The sequence below is a fragment of the Vespa mandarinia genome, chromosome 16, assembly GCF_050613455.1.
Source record: "Vespa mandarinia isolate Hongniang chromosome 16, ASM5061345v1, whole genome shotgun sequence".
NCBI classification, from domain to species: domain Eukaryota; kingdom Metazoa; phylum Arthropoda; class Insecta; order Hymenoptera; family Vespidae; genus Vespa; species Vespa mandarinia.
In genome coordinates this window covers 2,479,471-2,500,000 of record NC_140825.1, presented here as the reverse complement: position 1 = coordinate 2,500,000, position 20,530 = coordinate 2,479,471, and the positions used below count along the sequence as shown (strand labels likewise).

At 29.0% G+C, this 20,530-nt stretch overlaps 1 protein-coding gene and 1 long non-coding RNA gene across 4 annotated transcripts in view; one reads left to right on the top strand and one right to left on the bottom strand.

Moving 5' to 3' along the window:
* LOC146872491 (uncharacterized) overlaps positions 1–11,516 on the bottom strand; it is a 76,313-nt gene extending 64,797 nt beyond the window's left edge. For both annotated transcript variants that reach the window (XR_014983095.1, XR_014983096.1), the window contains exons 1-2: positions 11,015–11,516; positions 10,619–10,839 (exon numbers count right to left, since the gene is read on the bottom strand). This is a non-coding gene — a long non-coding RNA (uncharacterized LOC146872491). The remainder of the gene's footprint in view (positions 1–10,618; positions 10,840–11,014) is intronic.
* A 2,008-nt stretch (positions 11,517–13,524) lies between these two features.
* LOC118442034 (uncharacterized) lies at positions 13,525–17,450 on the top strand. 2 transcript variants are annotated; one of them, XM_035867179.2, is made up of 4 exons: positions 13,525–13,852; positions 14,139–14,534; positions 14,640–14,723; positions 14,846–17,450. In XM_035867179.2, the coding sequence occupies exons 1-4, from the start codon at positions 13,835–13,837 to the stop codon at positions 17,000–17,002; spliced, it is 2,655 nt and encodes an 884-aa protein (XP_035723072.2). In that variant the 5' UTR covers positions 13,525–13,834; the 3' UTR covers positions 17,003–17,450. The 2 variants fall into 2 exon arrangements, with proteins under 2 accessions (XP_035723072.2, XP_085518011.1); XM_085661885.1 differs by lacking the exon at positions 13,525–13,852 and adding an exon at positions 13,969–14,068.
* Positions 17,451–20,530: the final 3,080 nt, after the last annotated feature.

The window sequence follows — 20,530 nt, the reverse complement described above, 5'->3', positions numbered from 1 at the left end:
AAAGAGTGCCTAAGAGAAGGATATCTCGGTGCAATACAATTACGAACATTCGTTATCGTTGCCTCTCCTCTTCATACATTGAAACTCACATATACGTACACATATAAATATATATATATATATATATATATCTACGTTTGAATGAATACAACCTGAGCACACGCTCGTTTTCCTCGCACTATGCAAACGTAATAAAGAAAAGCCAACGTTTAAGACGCTTGACCGATAAAGTTAACCGTAATATTGCCTCGAAAACATTCACAGAATATGTGTTTGTGAATATATATATATATATACGTGTGTGTGTATGTGTGTGTGTGTGTGTGAGAGAAAGAGAGAGAGAGGGGTAAGCTTTTCCAGCTACTTTCCCCAATCCTCCTTTTGTTTTTCTCGTTTCTCGTTTCTTATACCCCGTTTCTTTTTTTTTCCTTGTCCTTCTTCTTTTTTTTCTTTTTTTTTTTTTTTTTTTTTTGTTAACTTCTCTCGCAAAAATATTCTCCCCAGTCTTTCGTCTCTATAAAAATGCATTATTTATTCGTTTACTTGGAAATACGACAACGAACTTCTAGGAAAGTTAAGAAGAAGAAGAAGATACATCTATCATCGGGAATGCAACATATTTTGTTTCCTTTCATCCGTATATTCTTTATTTTTCCTTTTTTTTCTCTCTCTGTCTCTCTCTCTCTCTCTCTCTCTCTCTCTCTTTCTCTTTCCTTCTTCCTTTATTCCCTCCTAAAATGTTAGTAAAAGTATATCGTCTTGAGCGATATCTGTCCGTCTATCCGTCTGTCTCTCTCTCTCTGTTTGTCTGTCTGTCTGTCTGTCTGTCCGTCTGTCTGTCCGTGTATGTGCATATGTTAAAGAAACGACTGGTGCATGAACTACAGTCTACCATCAAAGCCCACAGCATAAACTCCATCCAGTATTAATATGTATTACTGCAGTCGACGGTAAAGTAAAAAAGGAAAACAAAAAATGAAAAAAAAAAAGAAGAAAAAAAGAAAAGAAAAGAAGAAGAAGGCAAAAGTAAAATATATGTATATATATATACATATATATATATATATATATATATATATATATATATATATAGAGAGAGAGAGAGAGAGAGAGAGAGAGAGAGAGAGAAAAAGAGAATTAGATACATACATATCCATAGGGAAAGAGGAGACGGTCTAACGCATTCTGTAATCGACGTGACAAAATTGGCTCAAAGGAAGAAGTAGAAATAATGCTATGCCCTGCAGGCGACAGGTGAAATTAGGACTTCCATTCTCTCTGAAGGGAATGAAATATTCGTCGAAAGGACGAGCGATTACGTTACCGAGGCATATCAAATCGAGAGAAAATAGTTTTCATAGAGAAATGTGATTTAAACGAATTTTAATGTAGATTCTCTTATAATATATTTCATTCGGTTAAATATGTTTTTATATGTAATGTAATTGTGTATGTATCTATGTTTGTATGTATATAATAAATGCGTATGTATGTATCTATGTATACGAATAATTTTCATTATTTCACGTGATTACAATGATTTACGATTATTCAAATATATGCATATTTGAATATATTTCTTATACGATATCGAATATACTTTTTGTACGATATTGTATAAAATTTATTAAACTGTATCAAATTCTTTTCCATTGATATTTCGAGATATCAATTTTGCGTGTGTACGTGTATAATTTAGAAAAAAAAAAAAAAAAAAAAAAAAAAAGAATAATACTTCATAGTACATATATAATAAATATTCCAAAAAAAATCACGAAAGAAGCTTCTTTTTCGTTAAAATTTTGGTTATTTCTCGTTTTATTGTACGAAAAAAAAAAAAAAGAAAAAAAAGAAAAAGAAAAATAAAGAAGGAAGGATAAAAGATAATGAAAAAAAAAAAAAAAAGAAAACAGAAAAAACAAAACTAATAACGAATACGCATAATAACATCGATATCGTGCAATTCCCTTGAACGAATTCAATTCATTCGAAAATTTTTAAGAAAATGTCAATTATATTTGAATAAATATGTAATTTGATATATTATTGACTGATTATAATCAATATTTACAAAATGTGTGTATAAAAGAAACAAATTAATAAAACTTATTTTGCATATATATATATATAACGAAATGCGAATAATATATATATATATATATATATATATATATATATATACATATTATTCGCATTTCGTTACACACGTAAAAGCTTCCCGCTAATGAATTTTCATAAGACTCATTTTATATATTTCATCACTGTCCGCTGCGGAAAGGAGAAAAAAAGGAAAGGAAAAGGAAAGAAAAGAAAAAAAAGGAAAAAAAAAAGAAGTAAGAAAGGAAACACGAGCTCCCCGTCTCTTTCTTTTTTTTCTCTTCTTTTTTTTTCTTTTTTTCTTTTTTTTTATCTCTTTTCATTTTTTATTTTTAATTCTTCACGTAGCACTCCGTATCGTAGATATATCAACTCAAAAATTCAAAGCAGACCTTTAACTGTGTGCACCATACAAAGTTATTCTATTTCAAAAGATGTCCGAATATTTTTACGACATACTTTTATGTACAAGATAAAATGCGTGTATAAAGTTAAAAAGATTTGATTTAAAATTGGATTGTAATATTATGCCAAATTATAAGGGATGCTTCGTATAAAAGAACAAAAAAAAAAATATATATATATATATACAATGAATGTTCTTTTTGTTTTCGAAAAAGAAAATAAAAATAAGAAAAAGAAAGAAAAGGAAAAAGAATGGCATTTCACAAATCGCACTTTTAATACGATAAGTAATAATAAAATACGACGCGTTATTTTTATATTTAAATAAAAATACATTTGCATACGTTGAATTCTAATGAAAAAGATAAAAAAAAAAAAAAAAGCGTTTACAAACGATCGACGATGTTAATTGAATTTAATTAAGTAACCGAATAACACAATTAAACGATTTCCCATTACATATAATATTTTCACGTGATTCTCGTGTTTAAGCGATACAATTTTTTCGTTGCGTATTTGCGTATTTTAAAACATCCAAAGAGAAAAAAAACAACAAAACAAAAGAAAAAAAAAAAAAATAGAACGAAAAAAAGAAAAAGAGGAACAAAACGAAAGATTTTCGATTAAAGGCGAACGAACGATAAAAGAGAATTTCTTTCTGATGTTCTGATGTATATTAGTAAAAAAAAAAAAAAAAAAAAAAGGAAAAAAAAAGAAGAAAATAAAGAAAGAAAAAAAAGAAGAAAAAAAGAAGTGAAAAATGGAAGAAAGGCGAATAATTACAAGAATAATTACAAGAATAATTACAAGAACAATAACAATAACTATAACGACCATAATAATAATAATAATAATAATAATAATAATAATAATAATAATAACAAATGAGAAGAGAAAAAAAAGAAAAGGATCAAAAAAGGGAAAAACTCTCTCCGTACACAAATGAATTTAACTTTGACGAGGTGACTCGCATTATTTCATTTAATACGTGTACCGCACTGTGCACAAAGAAGAACCGAGGTTAACCAAAAATTGCATGACGAACCGTGAAACGTGAGTGGCCGTCGCTCATCGAATTTTCACCGACGCGCAAGCGAGAAGCGACAAATCACGTGTGCAAGCGGGAGTCTCGTTGAACGGAAAATGGGCAAGAAAAGCTTCCTCCTCCCTTTTTTTTTTTTTTGTTATAGTCCTCTTACTTTCTTCCTTTTACATTTATTTTCCTTTTCTGTTTCTTTCTCTCTCTCTCCCTCTTTCTCTCTCTCTCTCTCTCTCTCTCTTTCTCTCTCTCTTTCTCTCTTTCTCTTATTTTTTTGATTATTATTTTTTTCACTTTTTTCTCCATTTACTCTTCCCTCTTCTCCTCAGGTTTTCTTTCTTCTTAACATTTTTATCAAGGAAATTGTTTTCACCAAGGGGGAAAAACAACAAACAAGTCGAAGAAGAAGAAAAAGAAGAAGAAGAAGAAGAAGCTATCTCTCATGCAACTAGAATAATTAAAAGTCTCATGATCCTCAAAGGAGGATGAAGATGAGAGATCAAAATTTTTCTCAAACGTCTGCTTCTCTTTCTCTCTCTTTCTTTATCGCGAGTATAAGGTAAAAAAAAAAGAGAGAGAGAGAGAGAGAGAGAGAGAGAGAGAGAAAGGGAGAAACTTTAAACGAACGTTTTTGTACATCCACGTTGACGATTTTTTTTTAAACGAACGACGAAGACGGCAACGACAACGACGACGACGACGAGGACGACGAAGACGACGAGTCTCGTAAAAATCTCGGTTCCATGAAATTCAATTCAGTAAATTTATTTCTTAAAAGTATATATATATATATATATATGCACACATACATACACACATAGACATAAGCGAGGCGAGAGAGAGAAATATAAATGAAATGAAAAGCGTAACGTATTACCGGGCCGAGCACGAAGCAAAGCGAACACGAACCGATAGATTTGTAGAAAAAGAAAGAGAAAGAGAGACAGAGAGAGAGGGGGGGGGAGAGAAAGAGAAAGAATGAGGCAAGGTAGAAGTGAAAGAGAGAGAGAGAAAGAGAGAGAGAGAGAGAGAAAAATGAAGAGGGATGTAGCAGAGGTGATATAGATATATGTATGCATATGGATGCACCAGACACCTTCTCCAACTTCCCTTCTTCCCGCCATCACAGATTTCTTTCTATTCGTGGAACTCTCACGTTTCTAGAAACGAACACAGACCTTCTTCGTCTTTGCATGGAAATCATTGTATGAATTTCGAGATATCGAATGGAAATGATCCCGTAATGATTCGTTGTTTCTCTGGGGGAAAAAAAAAAAAAAAAAAGAAAAAGAAAAGAAAAGAGAAAAAAGAAAAAAAATTGAAAGAAGAAGGAAAAAAAAGTCATCGTATAAAACCCATCTACATGTAAATCAAAAAATTATTTTATATATCATCGCGTGATATACAATTTTAATCGATAAATAAATAATAATCGTCGAATGAATCGTCCTCTCTTTTCCTTTTCTTATATTCTTCATCTCTAACGGCGATAACGATGATGATTTTGTAATAATTTAAAAAGAAATAAATGAATAAACAGATAAATAAATAAATAATAATAATAATAATAATTCAGTACACGATAGAAAAAATTTTAATTATATGATATAAATTTTCTATATAAAATTATATTCCATTTTTCTCTTTTTAACAACGATTATAATAATAATTATAATGACAATGCAAAGTAGCCTTTGCCAATAAATAAGCAAATAAATAAATAAATAAAAATATATATATATATATATGAAGAAATATAAATTATAATATAAAAATTATATTCTTTTTTTCTTTTTGTTATTTTTTTTTTTTTAATAAAAGCGATAACAATAACGTTGAGAATAAACGATTGCAACGACAATGCGAAGTAATCTTTAGATCTAAAAAAAAGATATAGATAAAAAAGATATATATATATATATATATATATATATATATATATAATATAAATTATGATATAAAAATTGAATTTCTTTCTCTTTTCATTACTCTTGTTAATAACAACGATAACAATAACACCGATAATAATGATTATAATCCCTGTATGAAATATACTCTATGGAGGATAATTTCAATGAGTGAAAAACAATTTCTAAAAAATTCTTTTTCTCTTCCCTTTCTATTCCCTCTTCTTTTATAACAACTATACATAATAACAATAATAATAACCACAACGATAATAAAAAATTGTCGTCTAACCAGGACAATGTCAATCGATAAATATATAATAATAATGATAACGATTGAAACGATAGTATAAAAAAAAAAGAAAAAGAAAAAAAATAAAGAAAGAAAAAAAATAACCTTTTAACGAGCGTCATTATTATTAATCAAATAAATCAAATAATGATTTATTAATTTTGTTATCCTCTTTTTTTCTTTTTTCTTTTTTCTTTTTTTGCTTTTAAATAACAACGATATTACATCGTAGGCCAATTGTTATTATCAAATCGTTATTTTTATTGTTATTATTAAAAAGGAAAAAAATTTTTTAACGATATTTTTTTAATTTGAAAAAGGAAAAACAAAAAGAAAAGAACGAACAAGATGAAGAAAAAAAAAGGATATAAAAAAAAATAAAACTTTACTTAATTATTTATTGATCCATAAATAAATATTCAATAAATAAATATTATAATTATTATTTCTTAAATTTTGTTCATTTCTGTTCACTATTTTCTATAATAACTATACTATTATAACAATTCGTTGTGACCATAAAAATCTTTCTTTATTCGTTTTATCGATACTCAAATAATCCTTTTCAAATAAGATATATATTGAACAAATATAATTTATATAATATTATATATATATATATATATATATATATATATTTTAAATCAAACTTCAATTTTATCTGAAATAATTATTCAAAACCGATTAAAATTTTATTTCAATATATTTTATTCATTCCTCCTTGATTTATCTTTTTAATAATAATAATATCATAAAAATTCGTTGTAGTATAAAAAAAAAAAAAAAAACGTCCTGTCAATGCTCAAATAATTTCGAATACAATACAATTGAATAAATATAATCGAACTAAAACTTCATATACAATAATTGCATTTAAAATCGAGTTTCAATTTTTATCTTCAAATAATTTTGTCAAAATCGATAATCATTTAAAATTTCGTTTCGTTGTTCGTATCATCGTTTTTTTTCTTGCGTTTTATGTTTCTTTTTTTTTCTTTTTTTTTTTTGGATAATAATCAAAATCGATAGAAGAAAAGAGAGAGAAAAGAGGGAAAAAAGAAGAAAACGAGGTAAAAAAAGAGAGAAAGAGAATATCAAATAAATTCTATTAAAAAAAAAAAAAAAAAGAAAAAAAATCCTTTCAAGTAATCGAAATAAAAAATAAAAAGTGGAACGTTCATGAAGAAGTCTATTTTTCTGAAGTACCCAACCGATCACTTCGTTGACGCTCGATAAAGTCGACACAGTCGACCAAAGGAAGAACCTTGTATCGTTCCTATCACGAAGGGGTGTATCTTCTCTTTCTCCTTATAACCGCGAAAAAAATCACCCGTGGGCGATGAGTGAATTCAAAGGAGATGAAAAAGAGAGGAAAGAAGAGTGAATCTCTTGGATTCTTTTTTCTATTGTCTACGTTCTCCGTTTCGCGATCGTTGTAGATACGATATCAACGTTCTGATTTACAAGAAAGTTCCCTAGATACATACGTACATAGATATATTCCTAGATTAACTATAAATGAAGGACAGGTTGAATCAATATTTCGTTTGTTAAGAAGATAGAAAAAAGAAAATATATATATGTATATATACATGTATATATATATATATATATATATATATATATATATTTATATGTATATTTAGAACCAGTTAAAGCAATATTTTGTTGGTTAAGAACAACATAAAAAAAAAGATATATATATACAAATACACACTATTTGAGTATTAATGGAGTACCTGTTGAAGCACCATCTCGTTTGTTAAGAGCAACAATAAAAAAAAAAAAAGAAAACATGTAAAATAAAAAATAAAAAATATATATACACTATTTGATCGGTTGAAGCAATATCAAGTTTTTCAGGAACAATAGAAAGAAAAAGAAAAAAAAAAAAAATATATATATACATATATATATACAATTTGATTGTAAATGAAGAACCAGCTGAATCAACTGAAGCAACATTTTGTTTGTTAGAAGCAATAGATAATAAAAAACAATAAAAATGGAATATATATATAATTTGATTATAAATGAAGGATCAACTTGCAATATCTCGTTTATTAGGAGCAATAAAAAAAAAAAGAAGAAATATATATATATATATATACATTAAGAAAATGTATCAAATATTTGTTTACTCTAATATCTTAATTATTAATCTTAACTCCATCTACGTTCAATAATTTTTTTAAAGAATAATCGGTTAAAGTGTCTAATCGACTAGAAAAAGAAAAAAAAAAAAAAAAGGAAAAGAAAAAAAAACTGAAGAAAAAAATATACAGGATAGTTTCCATAAGAAAAACTTAATATTATCGAACTTTTACAATTCTATTGAAAACCTTACGGTATTATTATTTCATAATGTTATAATATATTTGACACGTAAAATTCATAAAACTTTTCTTAATGTATATAGATCTTTTTTCTATTACTCCTAACAATGGTGATATTAAACTGGCCGTTAATTTACGACCAACCTCTATACAGGGTGTAACGAAACTACGCGATAAAAACTTTGAAAAATAGATTTCTCTCGTATGTAGAGAAAAAGAAAGAAAAAGAAGAAAAAGAAAGAAAAAAAAAAAAAAAGAATTAGATTCCATCAATACCAATTTGGAAATATTTAATTTCTGAAATTTATATGACCTTTAAGTGTAAGTTATCAAGTGTGAATGATCTTGATCTATATCAATGATCGTTCGAAAATTATGACATATTTCATTAACATTTCCTTAGATGAAATTTTCGAAATGTCCACCATCTGACTGAATGAGAAAGCCTGAACTCGTCGTCGTCTCATTGAGTTACAAACACGCTCCAAAATTCCTGGCTTTGAAGCTTGTTAGATGTTGGTTAGAGTTTTACGTAGTGTGTGTTATTCATTCTACTACCTTGTAGACGAGATAATGTACTCAAATGAATGCATTTGCGTCAGTGCATTTCGTTTATGATTTGCCGGATGGCAGTGCACTAAAATCATACTTGAAAGTCTTATTACTCAGAAATTAAACATTTCCGGATCCATCTTAATAGAACCTATTGTTTCTTTTCTTTTTCTTCTTCTTCTTCTTCTTCTACTTCTTTAAATACAAGAAATTTATTTCTCAAATTTTATAACAACCTGTGTACCCGAGCGCGTGGGTACAAGAAAATAAAAAAGAAAAAAAAAAAAAAGAAAAAGAAAAATTCATAAGGATTAACGTTATCTAAAAATCGATCTCGAGAACGTAGATTGATAATTCAAAAAAAAAAAAAAAAAAAAAAAAAAAAAAAAAAAAAAGAAAGAGAGAACGAAAAAAAGAAAGAAAGAAAGAAAGTAAGAAAAGGAAAAAAGAAAATCAAAAAAGATAGCATGGAATTAAAAAGCACGCGCTAATTTACTTCCTCCAATTTTCCAAGTTCCGCAAACTTTAAAGCAGGAAACCTTTATTTGATCTAGGCGAACCTTCGTCGAGTGATCCTTTATCCGGCTGGAAATTAAGCGCGATATTTAAATCCACCGTATCCAAGCATGAACGTGTAATAGTGACCCGTTGTTTGCTTATCGTTTCTCGTTGACTCTAGAAAATCCTTCGGCCAACTTTTTGCATGACATTGGCTACTTTCTTTACTTTAAAAAAAACTACGCAAGATAAAACCTTGTTTCAAAAATTAACAGATAACATCGGGGACGGGTGGTGAAAGCATTCCTTTGAGAGAGAGAGAGAGAGAGAGAGAGAGATCATTGTTCTATTCCAAAAAAAAGAAAGAAAAAAAAAAGAAGAAAAGAAAGAAGAAGAAAAGAATATCTACGATATTATAATGAACCACCACCATTGATGATGATGATGAAGAGGAGGAAGAAGAAGAAGAAGAACAACAACAAACGAAGCGCGTGGAAAATCTACAATATCGAGAGTCGTTTTCGAGAAACGTATAAGTATTACGTCGATATCGAGATAGCAAGGAAGGGATCATTAAAAGTTGCCACGGCTCCAATTGCATCGTGAAGAAAGGAGATACGTAAGTGTATTTGTAATAGATATACTGCAAGGTATACGTATTATATAGATATACATACGTGGATATATAGACACACGTGTATATGTGTATGTGCATGCGTGTATGTATGTGTGTAAGTATATGTGTATATATATATATATATATATATATATATATATATATATATAATGTATATACATGTGTACGCAACGTACTCGATGAAAATAATTACAGTAAAATATATATTCGAGGATAGAATAAATAAATAAATAAATTTGACGGAAAAAAAAAAATATATATATATACATATATCCGATACTACACGTATAACCAGGGAATAGAATTATATGTAAGATAATTTTTCTATACGTCTATTGTCTCATTTGCATTCGATGTTTTGAAATAAAAATAAGACTAAAACTAAAAAAAGAAAAAAAAACAAAAAGAAAAATAAAAAAACATAAAAAGAGTTATCGAGCATTGAAAACAAATTAAAAATGTAAAAAAACTCGGGCGATTGTTCGATAAATTTTTCGATAAAAGTAACGCGTTAAAGGATTATTAATCAAAAGGCGCGTATTAGTAGTAGTAATAGTAGTAGTAGTAGTAGTAGTAGTAGTAGTAGTAGTAGTAGTAGTAGTAGTAGTAGTAGTAGTAGTAGTGGTAGTAGTAGTAGTAGTAGTAGTAGTAATAGTAGTAGTAGTAGTAGTAGTAATAGTAGTAGTAGTAGTAGTAGTAATAATAATAATAATAACGTTGGATTAAAATATTTTAATTAACGAGGATAAGTGGAGAGGGGAAAATGATGAAGATTAAGACGTTAATGAAAAAAAAAAAAGAAAAAAAAAAAAAGAAAAAATCAATCGATCGATATGAAATAATTAAATAATAAACCTTTTAGCGTGCGAGAGCAATCATACTCTCGGTGGATCTTATTCTTGATGATGTCCCGGGATTATCGTCGCGATCCTCCATCGCTTATCGAAGGCGAGCAGTAGTCCGAGGACACCTGGTGAAGTAGAAGATGCGTAGGAGAGAGAATGCTGGCTGGCTGGCTGGCCACGCGGCCAGATCGTCGTTCCTCCGGATCTCTTTAATTCCGCGTTGTTCTTCTTCTGTGTTGAAGAAAAATTTAACGACGTGGAAAACGAAGAATTGGACGAAGATAATGTATGTGTTCGTTGTATGTGTCCAATCTTATATATATACATATATACATATATACATATATATATATATATATGTATATATATATACACATATCTATATGTATATATATATGTTTCTTGCCTTTCCTCCTTATCACAAGTTCGTCTTATCACTCGATATTTCTCTCACGTTTAATGTAACATCACATAATCTACGAATAACGAGAGCGAGAGCGAGAGAGAGAGAGAGAGAGAGAGAAGGAGAGAGAGAGAGAAGGAGAGAGAGAGAGAGAGAGAGACAGAGAGAAAAAAAAGAGAGGGAGAGAGAAAGCTTCCTAATGTATATTATAGTGCTCTCTATCGTTATTATGCTAAATGAGTGATTAAAGTCGGATCACAGAAATAATAAAGAAAACAACCGTTGCACGTTCGGCGACCGCCGCGGCAAGACTAGGGTCTGCTCCCCGGCCGGGGTAGCTACCATGGCAACCCAACCACCCTCGGTTTTACCTTCCTCCTTCCACTCGTATAAAGAAACCCTTTCTCTTCGTCTCGCGCAGCTACTACCCGCCGTGTATGCTTCGCCACCACGCAGCTTCCCTACTCCCACTATTCCGGACACTCTCACCACCGTCTCACCAATCCCCACTCCTACTCCTATTCCTACTTCCCCCACTCTCACTCCCACTCCTACTCCCACTACCATCACCACTACCACCACTTGTCACCCGTCGCCACCACAGACGACGCCACCGTCGACGACGTCGCTTCGTCCAACTCGGTCAGAATTTTCGTTTAGAAAGCGCGAGTCTCTAACTACAACCTTTCATTGTCTCCTATATATATACATATATATATATATATATATATATATATATATATATATAAAGGATATATGTACATATGTATATATATATATATATGTGTGTGTGTGTCTTTTCCTTTTTCTATTTTCTTTTATCTTTTCTTTTTTTTCTTCCCTTTCTTCGCTTTCTTTTTTTTCTTTCTTTTCTCCGATCGTTCGATCATGACGGTGACGTTTCAACGATGACGATGATTTCTTCTTATTCTTCTTCTTGCCTCCAGCAACTTCCTCTTCTTCTTCTTTTTTATTTTTTAATTTTTAATTTTCTTTTTTTCCCCTCTCTTTCTCTTTCTCTCTCTCTCTCTCTCCCTCTCTCTTTCGCTTTAGTTCTCGATATATATATACATACATACATAGATTATTGCAAAGGAAGAAAAATATGTTGTTCCCTTTTTTTCTTCGTTCGTTCAATGAGATCGATCGATCGATCATATTTTGCATCTTCTCTTTTTCTATACTCTAACCCTCCAACTATCCCTATCCCTATTGCCACCCCATCCCACCCTTGAACTCTCTCTTTGACTATAGCCGTCGACCAAAAGGGAATATACATTATCAGTTACCACAGGTCCGTAGTATATTCGCCTATATTATTTTTCCACGGATTAAGGTGGGTTTACATCGGAATTCACGGAAAATAGAACGAATGTCGTTCCGATCGGGCAAGCCGGCCTTTATTGTTCATAATGATTACGGCTAGTATTCTTTCTGGCGAACAATATTTTTTCATTTCACACGATCGCACTATCGATAACTTGCACTTGTCGATGTTACGTCTTTTTTTTTTTAGATATATTTTTTTCTCTCACTTTTTTTTTCTCTTTCTTTCTTTCATAATTTCTTCTTTTTTTTCCTCTCTCTCTCTCTCTCTCTCTTTTTTCTTTATCTCCTTCAACCCTAACGAAGTTCTTCGATGGCGCCTAATTAAATTTAATTTTCACACTTAATAAAATTGCATTCAATTTCCAATTATTCCAATTTTCCGATTTTTTTTCTCCTTTTTTTTTCTTCTCTCTCTCTCTCTCTCTCTCTCTCTCTCTCTTTCTCTCTCTACTTTCTCTCCTACTTTCCGGCTTTTTTTTAAAACTCTTTTTTGATAAACGCGTTATCTTCGAGTCGCAGATTCATTCGTTTTCGGCCTCCTCATTTTTCCAACTTTTATCTCAAAGATTTATTTTACCTTCATACGTTTAAATTTCGCTTACGTATTCATCCTTTTACCATTTATCCTTTCTCTCGTTTCATTCATTTCTTTTACCATCACTTTCAACCTTATCGTCGAGTTTTTATTTAAATACTTCTTATTAGCCGTATTCTTCGAACATAATCTATTCCCTATGATATATAGATGATAATGACAGATCTAACTTGTACAACTTAATTTCGTGAAATATCTAATTTAAAGATCTTTATATTCACTTAAAAACCTATATCTAAATCGAATAATGTTTTAATCACATTTCTTATAATTTGTTATTTCATTAATTACATTAGATCACGTCTATGGATATATTTGTAATTTTTATTATTACGAAATTAATTAATTAAATCATCGTGACAACAAATCAATTGATAGTTTTAATCGTCGTTAAAATCCTCGTGAAAATAAATGGGACGATTTTAAAGGGCATTTAAAAATAATGCCCTTTAAAAAGCATGTTTCTGCCGAGCGCCATCTGTTGGATTTAACGTCAACTAAAAGAAAAAGATTACTCCAATTTGGAGGATCATATCTAAATACGAGTAAGATATTCTTCTACGTCCGTTTGCATCTTCTATGGTTGAAATTAAGTTTAAGCGTGGCAGACGACAGAGTTAAGGAAATCCGGTTGAAGTTGTTCACTTGATCTGCTGGCACTTTAGTGACATTTCGCGTATCTAATGCGCGACATTTGTTTATTACGTTCGTTTCAGTTTTTTTGTTTGTGTATAATAATGTTTACCATAGCGAATAATAAATGAGTTCGTTCACCTTATATGTGAGATAGATCCATATTTCTGTAGACTTAAATAAGACGGTTATGAGGCTTCCGTATCAAAAACTGCCCATTGTACGATATTTTTCCATTATTTTTACTTTAATTTATAAAAACCGTTATGGCAGAGAAGTGTAAGGTATGTGCGACAGTGAAAAGTATAAATTCATTTTTGTGAGCTTCCAAAAAAAAAAAAAAAAAAATATACATATAAATAAAAAAGATAAAAAAAAATAATAAAAAAAAAAAAAAAATAAAAAAAAAAAAATAACATTCATGAATCAATCGATCAATCAATCAATCAATCAATCATTTTCTCATAAATAAATATGTTATGCTGGAATAATGCACAAAGGTAGTGTTTGTAAATTATATTATGTGAATTAAATACAATTATAAGTTTCTTACGTACCTATCATTTTTAGGAATGCGGCTGTGAATGCACAAAATGCACGGAGAAAGATCTTCAACAATGTGACATGCACTTGCACGTAGAGATAGAAAATTTACGTCAGCGCCTATTAGAAAGAGATAATCATATTATAACAATGGAGACGCAATTTTTAAACGAGGCAGAAAAATTTCCAAACGGAGAATTGGCCTCGATAAAGGAAGAAATTCTTATCTGGCAAGAAAAATATCAAAGGTTATATGAGGCGCATAAAAGAGTTCAGAAAGTCAATCAAAATCTCGAAGATAAATTACTTAGAATAGTGGATAAGTGCGAGAGCGAGAAGGGTACATTCACAAAAGATATAGCGACGTTATCTCATCGTTTGGCCGATGCAAATTATACTATACATCGTTTGACCCAAGATAATGTACACATTTCTTTTTTATTAGGTTATAAGTGTATATAAAAAAAAAAAAAATATATATATATAATTTATGATTATAAATACTTTAAATAATAATTTTGAATTTAGGAAAGGTATAGAAATGATGTGAATTTGGCCATTCAATTACTTCAATGTAAGCCTTCCAATTTTGTTGGACAAAAATATGATTCGGTAAGATGATGATGTTTTATAATTGCTATGATAGATCTATCAAAAATATTATAACGTTATAGTATGGATTTTTCTTTTTTTGTGTTCTTTTGTGTTTTTTTTTTTTTTTTTTTATTGCTTAGTTGCCCACCGAAGTGCAAGCCAAAGTTCGAACATATATTGCACATAAAAGATGTTCGAAAGATTCATCACCACCCAATATGAAAAGCATAATAGTACCTATATCAACATTTCCTCCTACTGCAATGGTTTACAATGTATCTAAGCAAGGAGTTGAAAAACATAGCGATGAAGATGACGTAGAAGAATCTAAACCCCCTGTTGACATTGTGTCAGCTGCTATTATGGCTAAAGTATTGGAGGATAGAGAAAAGGAAAGAATTTTTGCTAAACACTGTGATACTTGCACATGTCATAAAAGTATTTTATTGGTCGATGCTGAATGCCAAACGGTAAATAATTCTGATGGTTGTAACGAATGCACATTTAGACATGTACAAATTGAAGAAAAGCATTCGGAATATATAAACAAAATTAATAAATCATTACAATCTAGAAGTAATCAAAATTCTAATGCAAATTCGATCTTTCAAAAACATAGCCAAGATGCTATTGACAATGGAAACATCCATTTTCATAATAACAGTGATTGTACAAAGTATTCTAATTCCATGCAGTATTTATATAACGTTAAAGATAATAAACTTGCCATCAAGAGTAATAAAAGTTTAGCAGATTTAAGGGATGATAATAAAAAGGATTCAATGAGACAAGACAATATGGAAATCCATACGCAGATTGATGTAATAAATAATGACAAACAAACATCTTTAAGAAGCAATAGAAACGCTAATATGTCTTCTAATATAATAGCTAATATACCTACTCTTTCTACTACATCTGTTACCTTTAATAACATTACACCAACTAATACTGCTATTAACATTAATGGGGATAAATCAAAACAAACGCGTACAAATAGAAAATCCGATTTTCTAATAGACGCAAAATCTAATACAAGCAATTGGATTAAATATGAGAAAGAAACATCTTCCTGTTCTTATACTATACCCGGTAACGCTGCAAAATATTTTAGCAATAAAGAACAGACACAAATAGACATTATTAATGATAGATTATGGAAAAATGAATGGATAAAAACAAAATTAGACACTAATACAAAGGATAAAAATAATGATAATATTACTAATGATCCTGGAATGGATATTATTAATAGTAGAGATTGGAAAAATAATAGAATTTGGACAGAGCCTCAAAATCCTACCCATTTAACTTTGATTGAAGTAAAAAATATAGATAACGTAATGGCACACAATGATTGTAGACAAGTCGAAATAGCTACTAGTCCAAGTTTTAGTAGCGACAGTGTTATCATTTCAACTTCCGATCCACCTAGTAGTTCTAGCGATATTGTACAATCTTCTATTGGTGTACAATCAATTAATTCTGTGAATAATCAAAAATCTAATTCCCATAATCGTACATTAGGTTCAAGATCCTGTCTTGTACGATTAACACATGGATCAAAGAACGTTCTAATAGATAACGATGGACATTGTAAAGCTACCTTATTTACAAATACGAATAATAAACCAAATGCAGCTTTAGTACATACAAAAAAAGCAATTACAATTGGATCAGAGAGATCACCTCCTGTTACTAGTAAAAAACATTCAGTTCTATTACAAGATAGTAATCAATTACAGAGAGTAGCGGAATGGGTTCAATCATCTGTTTGCATAGAAAATTCTGTACAAAATAATTTAAATGGATTAAAAATTAGTGATAATAGCGTTAACAAAGAGGAAAACTGTTTGTTCACCTATGCGAATGAAAAGTCTTCTAATCATAAATCTTTTCAACTCCATAACAAACAATGCCATGATATAAATGAAAAAGAAGAATTAAATAAGGAAATAGATAGTAATAAAGAAATAGATTCTTTATTCCCTGGAACAAATGTTAATAGTATGATGGTGGATGATAAGGACAAAGATTTAATTACATTTGATATACCTAATGAAGATGAAAAGATACGTTCATCTGTAAATGATAAAAATTCTATTGATAATAGTTATGAAGTTAAGATTACCAGAGAAATGGAAGAAACGTATTTAAAGTTGGCAGCAAGTTTAGATCCAGTCACGCTTAGTTTATCCGATGCAAATAACAGTGACATTACAATTGAAAAATATAGGAAAAATTATAAAAGGCTTCACGCCCAAAGATCTCACGATAAAGTAGGATCTATGACTTAAGCATTTTGGCTGTTTTGAAAGATTGCTACTTTTGCAGGAAGTTCCTTTTAATGATATCAGAGTCTTATTTTTTGTAAACATGATAAACTAAGGCTGTACCAAGTTGAGTCATTTAGAATGAAAGTTCTGCATGTACATGTCAATGCAAATGATTAAATAATTTTTTGATTTAAGTAGATAATATAGATTCTTATTGCATATTTAAAATCTGAGGATGGATACCTGAAGAGAGTGTCTTTGTATTAACTTCGGCCTATAGCATTTACTTTTAATATTAAATGAGAATAGTATTGGAAATTAGATACAAAGACTTTATAGAATTATAAATTACTAAAATAATTTTTACAATATCAGCTGATAATTGTTATTCCCTATATTGATATTATAATAATTTAATAATAATTTAACAAAATTAATTCTGATCTCTTATTAATTACTCATAAACTAATTTGGCATAAAAGTAAATATTAAAAAAAAAAAAACAAAAAAAAACAAAAAAAAAAGAAAGGAAAAAGGAAGAAAATAAATAAAAAAAAAAAAATAAAAAAATAAAAAAAAAAGAAAAAGAAAAAAAGGGAAAAGTATCTTTAACAAAATAAGAAATTACAAATTGTTGTATTGGTGGTACAATACTACTAATATAAGAATTTCAAATATAAAAAGATTATTCTATATTATCAGGCAAAGCGATTAAAAGAAAAATTACTAACTCACAAACATAAAGACGCTGCTAAAAGCTAATCAGTAAAGCTACTACCAATAATGAGTATAAATGATGGATTGTAAATGTCGAACAGATGGTAATTATCCTTGCACAAAGTATCTGTTATTATCCAGCAATCAAGATTATTGTAATTATTAAATAGTAATCAATAATTGCTAAATCTATATGTTAGCTAATCTTATAATTCTTTTTTTTTTTTCTTTGATGCTGCACTACAATCATTGGGAGGCACAATAGTAAGCAGGTCAGTAGAATCTACGGGACCTTGGGCTGATAGCCCCCAAACTATCAACCCCCACTTACTCGAACCCCCTCTCCCACACCTACTAAAGACAATTCTTACAGTAAATAATATATTTTCCGTTGAATGTGTGTGTATGTACGTGTGTCTGTTTGTGTGGAGAAACGACAATATTAATATTAACTTAACCGTGTTCGAATGATATATTTCAATTAAAATTCGACAAAATCAAGATATATATATATATATATATATATATATATATATATATATATATATATATATATGTATAACATTAAGATGTTTGCAAAATACCCAAAGGATTTCTTAATATAATTATTATGGTTTCATACCAAAATTGTTCGTACATACCTAATACCACTGAAATAATAATTAAGTTTACGAATGCTCATATTACCAAAGGTGAACTACACTTGTTACAAAGTTACTGTAATAAGTCTGCTTGAATAAATGTGGGACAATAGCTCTGTATTTAAATTGACGCGTCGTTTATTTGAATTATCCTAATCCATTGTCAGCAACGTCCGAAACTTACGAATACGTTCGTACCGTTTCAATTTAAACTAACCAATATCGCCGAGGCGCGCCAATTTTAAAAAGGAAAAATGGCGGCGTTTCGCCCGGAAATAAATTTCCGACTTTCGTAAAGCTTTGTTTTTTTTTTCTTTTCTTTTTTTTAATAAATATATTCCAAAAAAAGAAAAAAGAAAATTATGACATTATGACACGTATAAGTATTATTTCATTACGATTTGTATGTCTTGCAAAAAAAAAAAAAAAAAAAAAAAAAGAAAAAAAGAAAAATAACAGATAAACTGTACATTAATAAAATATCTTTATTAAATGTATAATAATCTTCATAACATAAATACTCACCTTGCATGTCCACGATCAAGTTATATAGCCTTTTGCCCTTTCCTTGTTTTTTTTTTTCTTTTCTTTTTTTCTTCTTTCTTTCTTCTCTTTTCTTTTCTTTCTTTTTGTCGACGACAACGTGCACGATAAATAATTTTTACATTTATTATTTATCTTCTCTTTAAGTACTATAACACTCGTTGACAAAACAAATATCACCGAGTACTTATGTCTTATATATAAAAAAGAAAATAATATGAAAAAGTATATACCAAATTGCATATAGAAAAAAAGATATACAAAATTAATAATTGTTAGATTATTGAAATATTTAAATTGAGATCAAAAGTTCGATAAATTTCTTAAAGTCGATCATCGCACTTATAAATGTCTACGTTAAATAATAACGAATAAATCAAATTTCATATATCAGCTATATTATCGATATAAATCAATTATCAATAATCACGACCAGTATAACACACCATACTAACATCCATTACTATCTCCCTTCCTCTTCATCTTAATTGTATACAAATTATTAAGAATAATAGATAGAAAAGAAAAAGAAAGAGAAAAAGAAAAAAGAAGAAAAAAAGAAAGGAAGTTAGAAAAGAAAAAAAAAAGACGAACGATTACAAGATAAGAACAATGAATTACTTTTTCAATTTTAAAGGGTATATATAAGAAAGGCAATTAGTATGAAAGAAAATTTATGGTCTGTTGCGCCTAACGGATCTAGTCTTATCGATCGCGAAGCAACGGAACTTAAGAAATCAAGCGATCTATCTTTCTTACGTAGAAGGAGCCCCAATTATTTGGTCATCATATTCGTTTTCGTTAAAAATAAATATATACCAAGAAGTTAATTCAAAAGCTTATATCACGAACGATATATGTCTCATTACAGACAACGATTTTTTCATTTTATGTGTATATGTGTGTGTATGTGCAATTTTCTTTTTTATTATTATTAACATTATTATTATTATTATTATTATTATTATTATTATTATTATTATTATTATTATTATTATTATTATTATTATTATTATTGTCGTTGTTATTGTTGTTATTATTATTAATTGTTCGATAGTTCTAAAAATATTAAAAAATTGATTACTCTCAACTTTTTCATCGAGTCATTACCCTTTTCTAACACGTGTTCTCCTATCAGAAATAAGTCAAACATTGATCGAGCTAATTTTAAATCCACACGAAAATGAGGAACGTTAATGAAGTGTTAATTGACAATGAGTTGATCTCTGAGAGGTTATCGGTGTTATCATTGATTTACTACTTCCATACGATAATAGATATGCATATATATATATATATATATGTATACACATAAAGATATTAGTACATATATATATATATATACTAATTCAACTATATTAATATATATATAAATATATATATATTAATACATTAATTATATATATATAAACTTTTTTTGTCGCTTTAGTTAATCTCCGTGTTTTCAAAATAATTATAACAAGTAATTAAATGAAATATCTCGGACAATGCGAAATATTAAATAAATAAGTGACTTGCGACGATCTATGGAGAGAAAAAAAAAAGAAGAAAAGAAAAAAAAAAGAAAATGAAAAGAAAAGAAGATAAGTAAATAGTTATTGCGTTTAGAGAAAAGAGAGAAAGTTAAAGTTGGTGAAAGAAAAAAAAA

What these genes read in the sequence shown, in the direction of transcription:
- LOC118442034 (XM_035867179.2), top strand. An exon ending in ATCGTTTGACCCAAGATAAT is followed by an intron (nt 14,535 to 14,639) that starts GTACACATTTCT and finishes TTTTGAATTTAG; the next exon opens with GAAAGGTATAGAAATGATGT. An exon ending in TTGGACAAAAATATGATTCG is followed by an intron (nt 14,724 to 14,845) that starts GTAAGATGATGA and finishes TTTATTGCTTAG; the next exon opens with TTGCCCACCGAAGTGCAAGC.